At 52.9% G+C, this 13,493-nt stretch overlaps 1 protein-coding gene across 2 annotated transcripts; it reads right to left on the minus strand.

The window, feature by feature from the left end:
* Positions 1-1,215: 1,215 nt before the first annotated feature.
* KPTN (kaptin, actin binding protein) lies at positions 1,216-10,282 on the minus strand. Of its 2 annotated transcripts, none has more exons than XM_004061063.5 (12): positions 9,944-10,282; positions 9,511-9,593; positions 9,304-9,388; positions 9,170-9,224; positions 6,970-7,045; positions 6,772-6,845; positions 6,310-6,419; positions 5,955-6,032; positions 3,791-3,866; positions 2,887-3,022; positions 2,615-2,797; positions 1,216-1,619 (listed from the first exon to the last, which is right to left on the minus strand). In XM_004061063.5, exons 1-12 carry the CDS (start codon positions 10,167-10,169, stop codon positions 1,491-1,493), a joined length of 1,311 nt encoding a protein of 436 aa, XP_004061111.4. In that variant the 5' UTR covers positions 10,170-10,282; the 3' UTR covers positions 1,216-1,490. The 2 variants fall into 2 exon arrangements, with proteins under 2 accessions (XP_004061111.4, XP_018871149.4); XM_019015604.4 differs by lacking the exon at positions 9,944-10,282 and adding an exon at positions 9,838-9,923.
* Between the last annotated feature and the right edge of the window lie 3,211 nt (positions 10,283-13,493).

Genomic DNA, 13,493 nt, shown 5'->3' on the forward strand with positions numbered 1-13,493 from the left:
ACCCCCAGGAAGCAGATGTCCTGCCCAACCCCTGCCCCCAGCCTGGATACGGCCCAGGGAATGATCATCCCCCAACCCTGCTGACCCAGATTCTATTCCTGGCCTGCAGTGGATGGAGGACAAGACTTCCATCGTTCCCGCCCTCCACTGGTCCTAGAGACACAGGCCTCTGATTCCTTCTCCTGGTAATACAGAACGGAGCACAGGAGGCCGGGCTCAGTGACTCACGCCTGTCATCCCAGCACTTTGGGAGGCCGAGGCGGGCAGATCACCTGAGGTCAGGAATTTGAGACCAGCCTGGCCAACACGGTGAAACCCTGTCTCTACTAAAAATACAAAAAAGTTAGCCAGGCGTGGTGGCGTACGCTTGTAATCCCAGCTACTCAGGAGGCCGAGGCAGGAGAATCACTTGAACCAGGAGGTGGAGGTTGCAGTGAGCCGAGATCGCGCCACTGCACTCCAGCCAGTGCATCAGAATGAGACTCCGTCTCTCACACACACACAAAAGACCACAGGCAAGGCAACTCCTACCACCACAGGCTGGGAGAATCAGGCTTGTCTCCCACTCCCTGGGCCCCCAACCCCCTAGGCTTTTTAGATTAGGTCTAAGCTTAGCCCTTTCCAGCATGGTCTAGCCTGGGTCTTCTCCCTGGGTCTTGCCTCAGTGCTCTCCACTGGGAACTAAGCTCACTTTCTGCTGGGGTTTAACCCTGGCCCCTTGCACAGGGTCTGGCCATAGCAATTTTTTGTTGGGGTCCAACCTCAGCATTATTCATAGGGAGTCTAGCCTCAGACCCTCTGCTACAAATGGACCACTGCTTTCCCACAGCAGCCCTTTCTACCCACAAGTTTTCCTCTAAACGCTCAAGCTCCTTGCCTTTCCACTGGGATCTACCCTTAGATCTAGATCTTTCCACTGGGGTCTCATGTCAGCTCTCTCCACTAGGGTCTAACCTCAGCTCTTTCCCTTCCATTTTACGTAATCTGTTCCACGGTGGTTTAACTTTTAGCCTTTCTGCTAAGGTGTCACCTCATTTCTTTCTCTTGGGTTCTACCCTGAGATCTAACCTCCGGCCTGTATCTGGGTCTAGCCTTGGATTCCCTCTCCCCCAAATCCCTCTCCCTCAATTCCTCTGGGTGAATCCAGCATCCAACACAGAGCCAGGCATACAGCAGGTGCTCACCAAATGCTTGCCGAAAAAAAGAATCGAGACAACTGGGAAATGATGTTCTTCTGGACGTATAAATAACCATCAGGTGGCCAATTCTCATCCAGAGTGGACAGGGTGGAATGGGATCATCCCCGCTTTCAAATAGGGACATTGAGGCACAGAGAGAGGAGTGGGTTAGCTGGGGTCCCAGGGCACAGCTTCACCACCCTGGGGAGGTCTGGGGAGAGCATCCTGTCCTTCAGGACACCCCCCACCAGCGGCTGGAGGTGAGCACGCCATGAGTCGCCCCAGGTCTGGGAAGAGTGGGTGCATGGGTGCTTAAGAGGCTGCATTCTCAGCAGGCCCTGCACCTGCCCCGTCCTCCAACCCCTGTAGCCGACGTCTCCTCTGCTCCAGTTGATGTCGAAGCCGGGTCAAGACCAGCTCCGAGGCCTGAATCAGGCTGTGCTGCGGGGAACAAGAGAATGAGGGGATGGAGCTGAGGAAGAGCTGCAGGCGTACAGGTTAGACCACAGCGGGACCGTCTGGAGTGAAGCAACTCCAAAGGCCAGGAGCTCGGCCCACGTGGGAGGGCAGAGAGCAGACCACAGTGTGTGGGATGGGAATGGGCCTCTGTGACAGGGGTGAAGGGGAGTGGCCTTAAGCGAATTTCTAGTGGGAGGGACAAAGCCTAGACCCAAATGTAAGGAAGTGAGATTAGAAGGAATATAAAAGGAATATAAAATTTAGCCAAGCTTGGTGGCAGGTGCCTGTCATCCCAGCTACTAGGGAGGCTGAGGCAGGACAATCACTTGAACCTGGAAGGTGGAGGTTGCAGTGAACTGAGATCACGCCACTGCACACCAGCCTGGGAAACTGCACTCCAGCCTGGGAAACAGAGCAAGACTCTGTCTCGAAAACAAACAAACAAACAAAAAAACCAAAAAAAAAAAAAAGGCCAGGGTGTGGTGGCTCACACCTGTAATCCTAGCGCTTTGGGAGGCCGAGGTGGGCGGATGACTTGAGGCCAGAAGTGTGAGACTAACCTGGGCAACATGGTGAAACCCCGTCTCTACTAAAAATACAAAAATTAGCTGGGCATGGTGGCGTGCGGCTGTATTTCCCAGCTGCTTGAGAGGCTGAGGCATGAGAATTGTTTGAACCTGGGAGGTGGAGGTTGCAGTGAGCTGAGATCGAGTCACTGCGCTACAGCCTGGGTGACAGAGCAAGACTCTGTCTCAAAAATAAAATAATAAATAAATAAATAAATCTCCTTCACCAGGCCAGTGCCCCCACCCCAGCTGCTGTGAGCGCTCACAGCTGCCCCTTTCTCCTGGGAGTTGTCCTGACTGGTAGGAACTGCCTCCCTGAAATGAGTTCCTCCCTCCCCCAGGAGGAGGCCTGCACCCCCTGCTCGAAACTGCTGAGGTCGACTCCCCTCCCACCCCAAGAGCTGGGGTTACCTGCAGGATATGCACGCCCTTCAGGGAGACCACGGCAAGCTCCTGCAGCCCATCCCCGGTCAGGTCCACGTGAGCCATGGCCAGCAGGGGACTGGAGAAGCTCCGCTGCCACAGCAGATGGAACCCGTGCTGGGCCTCAGGAAGCCCCGACTCTGGGCCCCGGTACTTATAACACAGCAGTTCCTGCGGGGGTGAAGAATCAGGTCACACAGGTTGATGGGGGCGACAGTGGAGGGAGGCTGGTGGGTGTGGCTCCAACTGTCAGGTCCCACCTGTCCATAGGTGGCCACCAGGACTTCTGGCCGCCCATCCAAATCCACATCGGTGACCAGGCCGCAGAGGACGCTGTCAAACTGGTCACTGCCGGGCAGGAGAAGCTGGTCTTCAAGACCCCGGTTCAGCAGGTCCCTGAGGGTCCCAAATACAGCATATAGACTGGGGTCAGCTTGCAGTGCCCAGCACCCTTGGCGGACGCTAAGCTGGGTACCGGTACTGCTTCCCTTCTCAGGCCTAGACACACTGGCCCTCCGGAAGCCTAGACATCATCATCTCAGATTTGGACATATTCATAGACCCTGCAAGGGGTCAACCTGTGCACTCAAGCCATTCATCTTGGAGACCATCTCACTCCCAAATGGAAAGCCACAGTGTCCCATCTGGGGATTCAGATGCACGTGTCCTCAATCTAGACACCCACGCTGCCTTCATGGAGCCCGAAGAGGGCTTGGCCCTGGCCTGGACACCTTCACCACCCCTAGAGGGGTGCCAGAGCTGGCTATAGTTGCTTCCGAGAGCTTACTGGGAAATGTTCCCATGTAATCATGTTCATGGTTTGAAAGCCACCATGGTGGGAGTATTTACACTTTGGAAACTCTGGTAAATGCTACAAACCTGGGCTTTCCTCGTGCATAGCCAGTGATTAACCATTTGCCAGCACACCTACTACATCCACTCCAGGGGGCACGGGCATCTCTGCTCCCACCCCCCAGCCTCAACATATTCCCTACAAGTCTAGACTTCAATATTCACAGCCCCCACCCCTGGGGTCACAAGTATCTGTACTTGTCCAGCTCTGGGTAAACCACCCAGAGGAACTTACTGTGGAGAATGACAAGGTTAGACCACAGTGCAAAGAAACAAGATTAGACCACACCCATGTGTCTCAGGCCCCCTCACCGATACACCACTGCTGGCTCCAACATGCTGGCCACGAGCACGCTGTACTCATCTTGTGGTGGCCTGTCCTTGGTCTCTGGGGAAGAAACATGAATGGTAATCCCAGCACTTTGGGAGGCCAAGGCGGGTGGATCAGCTGAGGTCAGGAGTTCGAGACCAGCCTGGTCAACATGATAAAACCTTGCCTCTACTAAAAATACAAAAATTAGTTGGGCATGGTGGCGGGCACCTGTAATGCCAGCTACTCAGGAGGCTGAGGCAGGAGACTTGCTTGAACCTGGGAGGTGGAGGTTGGAGTGAGCCAAGATCACACCACTGCACTCCAGCCTGGGTGACAGAGTGAGACTCTGTCTCAGAAAAAGAAAAAAAAAAAAGAAACATGAATGAAGAGGGGAAAGGTTTTGTGGGGACAGGTTCCAGGCTCCTCGTCATACCCCAGGCCCCTTTAATGAGAGACATGCAGGTTAGATCTCAGGAAAAAGTCTTGAGGCTGTGCTACACAGGGAGGGTTAGAGATTGGCCCATGAGACAAATTATAAGTCAGACACCAGAAGGAGAAATAGGTGTTAGATGATGGCTTAAAAAGTCTGAGGTTCCGGGTGTGGTGGCTCATATAATCCCAGCACTTCCGGAGGCCGAGGCAGGCAGATCGCCTGAGGTCAAGAGTTCGAGACTAGCCTGGCCAACATGGTGAAACCCTGTGTCTACTAAAAACACAAAAATTAGCCTGGCGTGATGGCATACACTTGTAATCCCAGCTACTCAGGAGGCTGAGGCAGGAGAATTGCTTGAACCTGGGAGGTGGAGGTGATAGTGAGCCGAGATTGTGCCACTGCACTCCAGCCTGACCAAGACTGTCTAAAAAAAAAAAAAAAAAAAAAAAGACATTTGTGCATGTATGTTTACAACAGCCCAATTCACAACTGCAAAGATGTGGAACTAACCTAAGTGGCCATTGACTAATGAGTGGAGAAAGAAAATGTGGTATATATACACCATGGAGTACTACTCAAGTCATAAAAAGGAATGAAATGTTGTCTTTTGCAGCAACTTAGATGGAACTGGAGACCATTATTCTAAGTGCAGTAACATAGGAGTGGAAAACCAAAAAACGTATGTTCTCACAGAAGAGGGAGCCAACCTATGAGTCTGCAAAGGCATACAGAGTGTATAATGGTGTTTGGAGATTCAGAAGCAGGAAGGTGGGAGGGGGTGTGGGATAAGAGCTACACATTAGGTACAACGGACACTACTTGGGTGATGGGTGTGCTAAAATCTCAGAATCCATCACTATAGAATTCATCCATGCAACCAAAACCACTTGTGTCCCCAAAGTGATTGAAATAATTTTTTTTTTCTTTTTTGAGACGGAGCCTGGCTCCGCCACCCAGGCTGGAGTGCAGTGGTGAGATCTCAGCTCACTGCCACTTCCACATCCTGGGTTCAATCGATTCTCCTGCCTCAGCCTTCCGAGTAGCTGGGATTACAGGTGCCCGCCACCACGCTCCGCTAATTTTTGTATTTTTAGTAGAGACAGGGTTTCACCGTGTTGGTCAGGCTGGTCTTGAACTCCCGACCTCAGGTGATCCGTCCGCTTCGGCCTCCCAAAGTGCTGGGATTACCGCGCCTAGTCAAAACTTTTTTAAAAAAGCAAAATGCCAGTCAGGGACAGACCCCACTAAAGGAGCAGGAATGATCAACATATTGGGGGAAAAGGCTAGACTCTGAGTGGTGGGACAGCGGTGAGTCCAGGAGCATAGCCGGGAGCTAGAATGCAACAAGAGACACTGAAGGGGCCACAGAGCGGGGTGAGGAAATACAGATGTGAGACGTGCAGGTTAGAGTACAGAGGGAGAGGTGGATGCTCAGCCCCAGGGTACGGGGCTAAGGTTACACCAAAGTGAGGAGAACAACTATGGACCCTAACAGAAAAGATATGGGTTAGGCCCCATGTGCCAGTCCTGGAAGTTAAACTCACAAGAGGGGAGGGGAGGGAAGAGGTGCACTGTAGCTCAAGGCCTGGAGTGGGGGATCCAGGAGAGAGGGACTGGGGTCTGCACACTTTGGGAGAGGGGTGCAAATCTGGGTAGAAGGACCCAAGAATGCAGAGTTGCCTCTTCCCTCCCACCCGCTCTCTCCCCATCCCCTCAAACCCAGAGCTCACCCTTGGCGGCCGAGAGGCTGAACACAATCACTCGGGAGATGGGACCGTCCTGCAGGAGCGACCACATCTGCAGAACCTCTGCGTAGAGAGCGAGGATTCAGAGCCCCAACCCCACCCCGGTCCCGCCCCCAGCCCTGAAACCATCGACTTCCCGCCCCCACCGTTCATCCCCACCCTAGCCCCGCCCCTCTGCAGCCCTCAACCCCACCCTAGCCCCGCCCCCAAGCCCCACCCTCATCCCTCAACCCTCTTATCCTCCTCCCCTACCCCACCCAGCTCCAGCCCTCAGCCCCACCCTGGCCCCGCCCTCTAACCCTCAACCCCACCCCTTACCCCGCCTCACCGCGGCCCTCACCTCGACTCCGCTGGTCCACGTGGGCGACACGGACATAACCACTCTGACAGCCCAGAGCTGAGAGGCGCCGGGACGTGCCGGGGAAGTTGTGGACGTCCAGCCAGAGGACGCTGGCGGGCGGGTGGATGGACAGGACGGACGGCCATTGCTGGGCCCAGCCCCGCCCCTCTGCCTCCCCAGGGGCAGCCGCCCCTCCCTGTAGCCCTGGGACCCTGCTGCCTGATTCCTCCTGGATAATCCCCACCGCCCAATTCCTCTGGGGTCAATTCTCACCACCCGAGGGCTGAGTCCACCTCTTGTTTTTTCTGGGGTCACCCCTGCTGATCAATTTCTCTGAAGTCATGCCGTGGACTTATTTTTCTGAGCTCCTCCCCGGTGACCAATTTCTCTAAGGTCTCACCGCCCGATTTCTCTAAGGTCAGTGCCCCGGTCCCCAGTGGCCTCTTTCGGGGCCTCTCCTACCTACTGGTCAGGTTCGTCAACTCTGGGAAGAGGTTTTCCACGGGCTGTTCCTCAAACTGATGCAGCCCCTCATTCTGGGGAAACCAAGACCCACCCCACCCCCGCTTAAGTCAGCCATCAGCTTCACACATATACCCACCCAGCGCCAGCCCACAGTGAATCCCACAGGGCTCTGCCCAGCACGCCGCCCCACCTCACCTCCTTGTAGAGATGAATGGCCGGGTCGTTCCCACTTAAGAGAAACACGGTCTCAAGTTGATCCCCGACCTGGACCCTGAAAGCACAGAAATCTAGAACCCAAGGTAGTGGAATCCACATGGTCTGAGAACCAGAACTCTCCTCTTGCAAAAACCCCTGCCTGTTGAGAACCTTAACATTCTGGGATCCAGACACTAGACCCAGGGTTAGAATCTCAGGGCTCAAGCTCCTGAGTACTGTATCTCCTTGAAATACATAACTGTAGAAACGAGCCCTCATAGAATCTCAAAATCAAGGAATATACCTCCCAATCTCAGAATTGCGGGAACATGGCTTGCTAGAACCTCCCACTCTTAGAGCCCGCATCTACTCCTACCTTCGCTCTGTGGATTCAGGAATGGAATGTGGAACTCTAGAATGAACTGCAGAACCTTAGAAAGCTAGGACCTCTTCATTCTGAAACCCCGGTATTCTAGAAGTGCTGTTTTCTGTCTCCTTAAAAATAAAAGAACTTCTAGAATTTGCCATCACAGATTTCAGATTCACGGAATGATAGAATATCCAAATCCTAGCAAGGAGAACATTAGTGCAATTAGAATCTTCAGTTTTGGTGACTCTCACCTGTTAGACCAGAGGTTGGCCAAGTATGACCTGCAGACCAAATCCAACCCACCATCTGTTTTTGTAAATAAAGTTTTATTGGAACATAGCCACATCCATTCATTTATAGTGTCAATGGCTGCTTTCTGGCTACAATGGCAAAGTGAGTAGTTGTGACAGACTGGCCCTCAAAGCCTAATATTTACTATCTGGACCTCTACCAAAAAAAGTTTGCCAATCCCTGTTCTAGACCATCTGTGTTCTGGAATGGAATCTGGAACTCTAGAATGGAACCCACACACTTTGGGGTTCTAGCACCTTGGTATTCTAGATGGTCTATGTTCTATCTCCTTGAAAGATGAGAATGTCAGGACTTTATCATTACAGAACCTCAGAAGATTCTGGCTTCTATCGTACTGTAGAATATTCAAATGTTGGAATCTTAGAGCCTACGACTCTAGAAAACTTAGCATCTCTGATCTTGGAATGTCAGACTCTAGAACATTAGAATCTGGGAATTCTAGATGTGCAGAATTCCCAGAATTCACAGGTGCTCCATCAACTCTCTCAGATTATCTAGTTCAGGAATGGCAGTGTGGTGGCCCCTTGGCCATCCGGTCCATGGCCACCTTAAAAGCATGATGCTCCGGCCAGGCGTGGTGGCTCACGCCTGTAATCCCAGCACTTTGGGAGGCCAAGGCGGGCAGATCACCTGAGGTCAGGAGTTCGAGACTAGCCTGGCCAACATGGCAAAAACCTATCTATACTAAAAATACAAAAATTAGCCAGGCATGGTGGCGTGAGCCTGTAATCCTAGCTACTCAGGAGGCTGAGGCAGTAGAATCACTTGAACCAGGGAGGTAGAGGTTGCAGAGATCGAGCCACTGCACTCCAGCCTGGCAACAGAGCGAGCGCCTATCTCAAAAAAAAAAAAAAAAAAAAAAAAAAAAGCACAATGCTTTAAAAAACAAATGTAGAATCTGATTGTCTATGGACAAGTTCGTGGTCTCCAGTTAGCTACAGCTTTCCAACCTCAGCTGCATATGCGTGTGTGCACATGTGCTCCCTGTTATATTACATTTGTGCTTTCCGTTCTCACATGACCTGTCTGGTCCCCAAAGGCATTTTAGTTTAATTTAATTTAATTTAATTTATTTATTTTTGAGACAGAGTTTCGCTCTTGTCACCCAGGTTGGAGTGCTGTGGTGCAATCTTGGCTCACTGCAACCTCCGCCTCCCGGGTTCAAGTGATTCTCCTGCCTCAGCCTCCTGAGTAGCTGGGATTACAGGCATACACCACCATGCCCAGCTAATTTTTGTATTTTTAGTAGAGACGGGGTTTCGCCATGTTGGCCAGGCTGGTCTCAAACTCCTGACCTCAGGTGATCCGTCCGCCTCAGCCTCTCAAAGTGCTGGGATTACAGGTGTGAGCCACCGTGCCCGGCTGGCATTTTAGTTTTCAATCTCTAATCTAGTACAACCTCTTTATTTTCCAGAAGGGGAAACAGACTACAGGGGTCTGTAAGTAAAGAAGGGGTTCGAGAAGCCAGGGTTTCTACATTTACAGTGGGGTGGGCGTCGATGCGCAGGGGACACTCACTCCGCATGGCACAGCTGGAACGGAGTGAACTGGAGCTCCAGGTTCAGGCAGCTCTCTGTAGGCAGGGCACAGGCAGGTTAGCATGGGGAACCTGCTGGGGACCCTCTCCCTCCTCCCGTCCACGCCTCACTCACGGGCAATAGAGTCAAGGTTGTACTCAGAGCCGGGCTCGTAGTCGCAGTAAATGTTCAGGAAGGGGCTGCCCTTGTCCCCTGAATCCTGGCGGAGGACACGGGGTTCAGGGGAGGGCAGGGGTGGCAGGAGGGATCCGGGGCGGCTCAGTGGAACTCACCATGTGTGTAAGGAGGAGGGCGAAGGGAGGTGGAGGGGGCTCTAGGTACCTTGATGAACGTGATCCCCACAACCAGACCCCGCTTGGGGGGTGACTTGTTGAAAGTGTCGATGGAGACAATCTCCGCATCCACTGGGAGGGGAGAGTTCTAAGTTCAGTGTCAGGCAGACTCATGATTCCAATCTCCCCAACATGGTGAGCTCTGGCTACCGCAATGATCATGCCCTCTGGTCTGAGTCCTGACCACCATCACCTGATCTCTGTTCCCTGGGTACTAGGGATCCTGACCTGTAAGTCTGAAGAATCCTGAAACCCTAGGCTCATCCGGGCCCCAACTATGCCTGCCCTCTGATTCCAGTGACCCCCTTAAAACCACCTGATCCCATTCTTCCAGCACGGTGACCCGGCTCAGACAGAGCCTCAGAAGCCTTCTCAACACCACGTTCCAGGCCCCCGCCCTCCAGCACCATAACGCCACCCACCGGGAATGTAGTTGAACTGCAGCTCCTTGGCCACTGGCCGGATTTTCTGTCGGAGGTCTTGGTAGCGGAAGCCGAGCACCTTGCCTTTAAGGGTGGCGGCCAGCAGCTCCCCGCGCCCGCCGGCGCCGCCTGCCAGCCCGTACACATTGCTCTGCGACGAGAAGCGCGTGAAGCTGTCCTCGCGCAACGGACAAGGCCCCGCGGCCACGGCCGCCTCCCCCATCATGCCCCTCAGTTAAGCACCCTCTCCGCAGCCCCCGCCCCAACCCGCACTACCCAACCTACTACTCTCTAAGCGACCTGAACCGCCGGGTGCCCGGCCGTTGCGCAGGCTGATGACGTACGGAAGCTGCCGGCGTTGCCCTCTCCCAAGATGGCGGCCAGGTCGCCTGCTCGGGCCTCCCAGGCGACTTTGCCCCACTGCGCCCGCGCTCTCTTCTCCTTTCCATTTCTGGACCAAGGGGCTGCCATAAGGAGTCTGTGACTAGAGATGGGAGGTGATGGCCACGGCCTCTCGCTGTATGCTGTGTGGAAGGTCGAATCATCATCATCATAAAACTTAATATTGCCCTTATGTGCCAGGAACTACTATAAGTGCATTCCATCTAATACTTTATTAAAAATTCGCAAGGGGGTGGAGGTAGGTACTTAAATCCATTTTAGAGATGAAGGAATTGAGGTACAGAGGGGTAAAGTAACTTGCCTAAGATCACACAGCTAGTAACGAGCGGTCAGTACTGGAAACCAAACAAGGTAACTCCACAGTTCACTATTCTTTTTTTTTTTTTTTTTGGGACGGAGTCTTGCTCTGTCACCCTGGAGTGCAGTGGTGCGATCTCGGCTCACTGCAACCTCTGCCTCCTGGGTTCAAGCGATTCTCCTGCCTCAGCCTCCCAGCAGCTGGGATTACAGGCGCCACCACACCTGGCTAGTTTTTCTATTTTTAGTAGAGATCGGGTTTCGCCATGTTGCCCAGGCTGGTCTCGAACTCCTGACCTCAGGTGATCCGCCCACCTCGGCCTCCCAAAGTGCTAGGATTATAGGCGTGAGCCCCCTTGCCCGGCCCATAGTTCATAATCTTAACAGTATCACCTTTAAAATAATTAATACATTCTTCTTGCCCCCAAGGAAAAATGATCCAGCTATAATAACCACCTCCTTTATCAAACACCTACTTGGTGACAGTCATGCTGGCTCTGATAATCTGATTCCTTACAACTGTTCTGCAAGGGCCTATTGTTACCCTCCCTGCCGGTTCACTTATTCAGGATTCATTGAGCTTTTACTATGTGCCCAGACGTCCTTTGCAAATCTGTCTCACTAATCTTTGCAAGAAAGAAACCTCTACAAAGAGGTTTATTATCCCAGTTTACAGAGAATCAAATGGAGGCTCAGAAAGAGTAAGTCCACTGACTGATATGCTAGCAAGTGGTGGGGACAGGATGTAAACCAGGTGTTTCCGACTCTGGGGCCTTCAGGGGTTCCTGTCTGTGCTTCTTTGTCCCTAGAAGGCCATGGAGGTTTGGGTACTCTGTGCACATCTGTGTATCATTTCCAGAAGACATGGGTTGGCCAGCTGTCCTGGACACCTCGAGCACACACAGACTGCAAGCTCCATGAAGGCAGCAGGCTCATCTCCCTTGATCACGGCCTTATCGCCTGTACCTGGACCACAAGGCCTGACACAAAGCAGGCATTCAGAAAATATGTGTCAAAAATCACAAACTATGTGCTGAGCATGTAAGAGACAGCTCTTACATGATGGAAAGTTCTCAAAGGCAGACTGGATAACGGAGGTGGCAAGGAATTTGTGATGATTCCAGATTTCTGGATGTGGAGAGTAGAAGTTCCTGGAGGGCAGTCTGGGAATGCTGTCAGTGCTGCTGTATTCCCAGGGCCTGGCATGCAGCAGGTGCTTAGTGAATACTCGCTGAGGGAGTGGCATGTGGGTCTAGTGCCACTTCAGCAGTGCATTTCCTTCAGGCGTCTTCCCACCCTAGTAACCTATAAGCAACATGTTGAGTGGATGAATAAAAAAATGAAGTTACAGGTTAGGAAGGAATCATCCTGTTAAGAGGTTTCCAATCCTAGCTGCACACTTGAACTGCCTATGAAGTTTTAACAAAACAAACCAAAACAGGCCGGGCCTGGTGGCTCATGCCTGTAATTCCAGAACTTTGGAAGCTGAGGCAGGCGGATCAACTGAGGTCAGGAGTTTGAGACCAGCCTGGCCAACATGGTGAAACCCTGTCTCTGCTAAAAATACAAAAATTAGCTGGGCGTGGTGGCGCACGCTTGTAATCCCAGCTACTCAGGAGACTGAGGCAGGAGAATCGCTTGAACCCGGGAGGCAGAGGTTGCAATGAACGAAGATCGCACCACTGCACTCCAGCCTGGGCGATAGAGCGAGACTCTGTCTCAAAAAACAAAAAAACCCAAAAACCCCCAAAGGGTAGGAAACCTCAGTCAAACCACAATTTATCAGAATGCGGCCCCAGTCTGGATACTTTTATTTTTGCACCATCATGCCTAATTTTTGTATTTCTAGCAGAGACAGGGTTTTGCCATGTTGGCTAGGCTGCTCTCGAACTCTTGACCTCAAGTGATCTGCCTGCCTCGGCCTCCCAAAGTGCTACGATTACAGGCATGAGCCACAGCACCCAGCCCCAAGCCTGGATACTTTTAATGACTTTAAAGCATAGCCAGGGCTGACCATCACTGATTTAGGTCATGGATGGCAGAAACAGATTCTCACACTATCCTTCAGCCAGCACCCATGATGGGGGCAGACATGGTAATCAATTTCAGGTCTCAGAAGTCTTTGCTGCCATTATCAATGGACTGGAGCTGTGGGAGAAGCTGCAGGGGAGAGAGGAGCAGGGCAGGTGTCAAGGAATTTGAACCTCACCTGCACTTCTCTGGGCTTTCTGGGCTGGAGCCCCTCTCCCAGGAGTCCACCCTGGTTTCCTAGGCAGCCCCTCCTCTGTGCAATTACTGCCCCTGCTCACTTCCTGACATTTTCCCATCATGCCTGGGCACTGAGCCTCCTTCAGCTGTCTCCTCCGTAGCGAGGGACCCTGCGCGGGGCAGGGTAAAGCACATGTGTACCAGACAGGGCCCCCAACATGCACATCGTGGAGTGTGGTGGAGGCAGCTGGTTTCTGCCCACCTTTCCTGGGCAAAGGCTCCTGCTGTCTCCTCCCCCACTCCCCAGACCCACTCGGGCCTCAGACTCTGCCCACCAAAGCCACTTCCTCCCCCGTCCTGTGACAGATGGAACAACTGTCACCGGGGCGTTCAGCCTTCCTGCCAGAGAAATGTGGACATGGGAGATTCGGTGGGCTTCCACCCATTCTCATCCAAAGCAGTCATGAGCACCGTCACATTCAACCCTCCCACTGGCTCTGAGGGGTGGCATCACCACCGTGCATCCCAGTTGAGGAAACCAAGGCCCCTGGACCCCAAGAACCCAGAGAAAGATCAAGATGGGCGCTCTGCGACTCCCAAGCCAGAGCTCCTCCCCAGGCCCACCGTCCCTGGGTCTCCCCCA

The sequence above is a fragment of the Gorilla gorilla genome, chromosome 20, assembly GCF_029281585.2.
Source record: "Gorilla gorilla gorilla isolate KB3781 chromosome 20, NHGRI_mGorGor1-v2.1_pri, whole genome shotgun sequence".
NCBI lineage: Eukaryota > Metazoa > Chordata > Mammalia > Primates > Hominidae > Gorilla > Gorilla gorilla.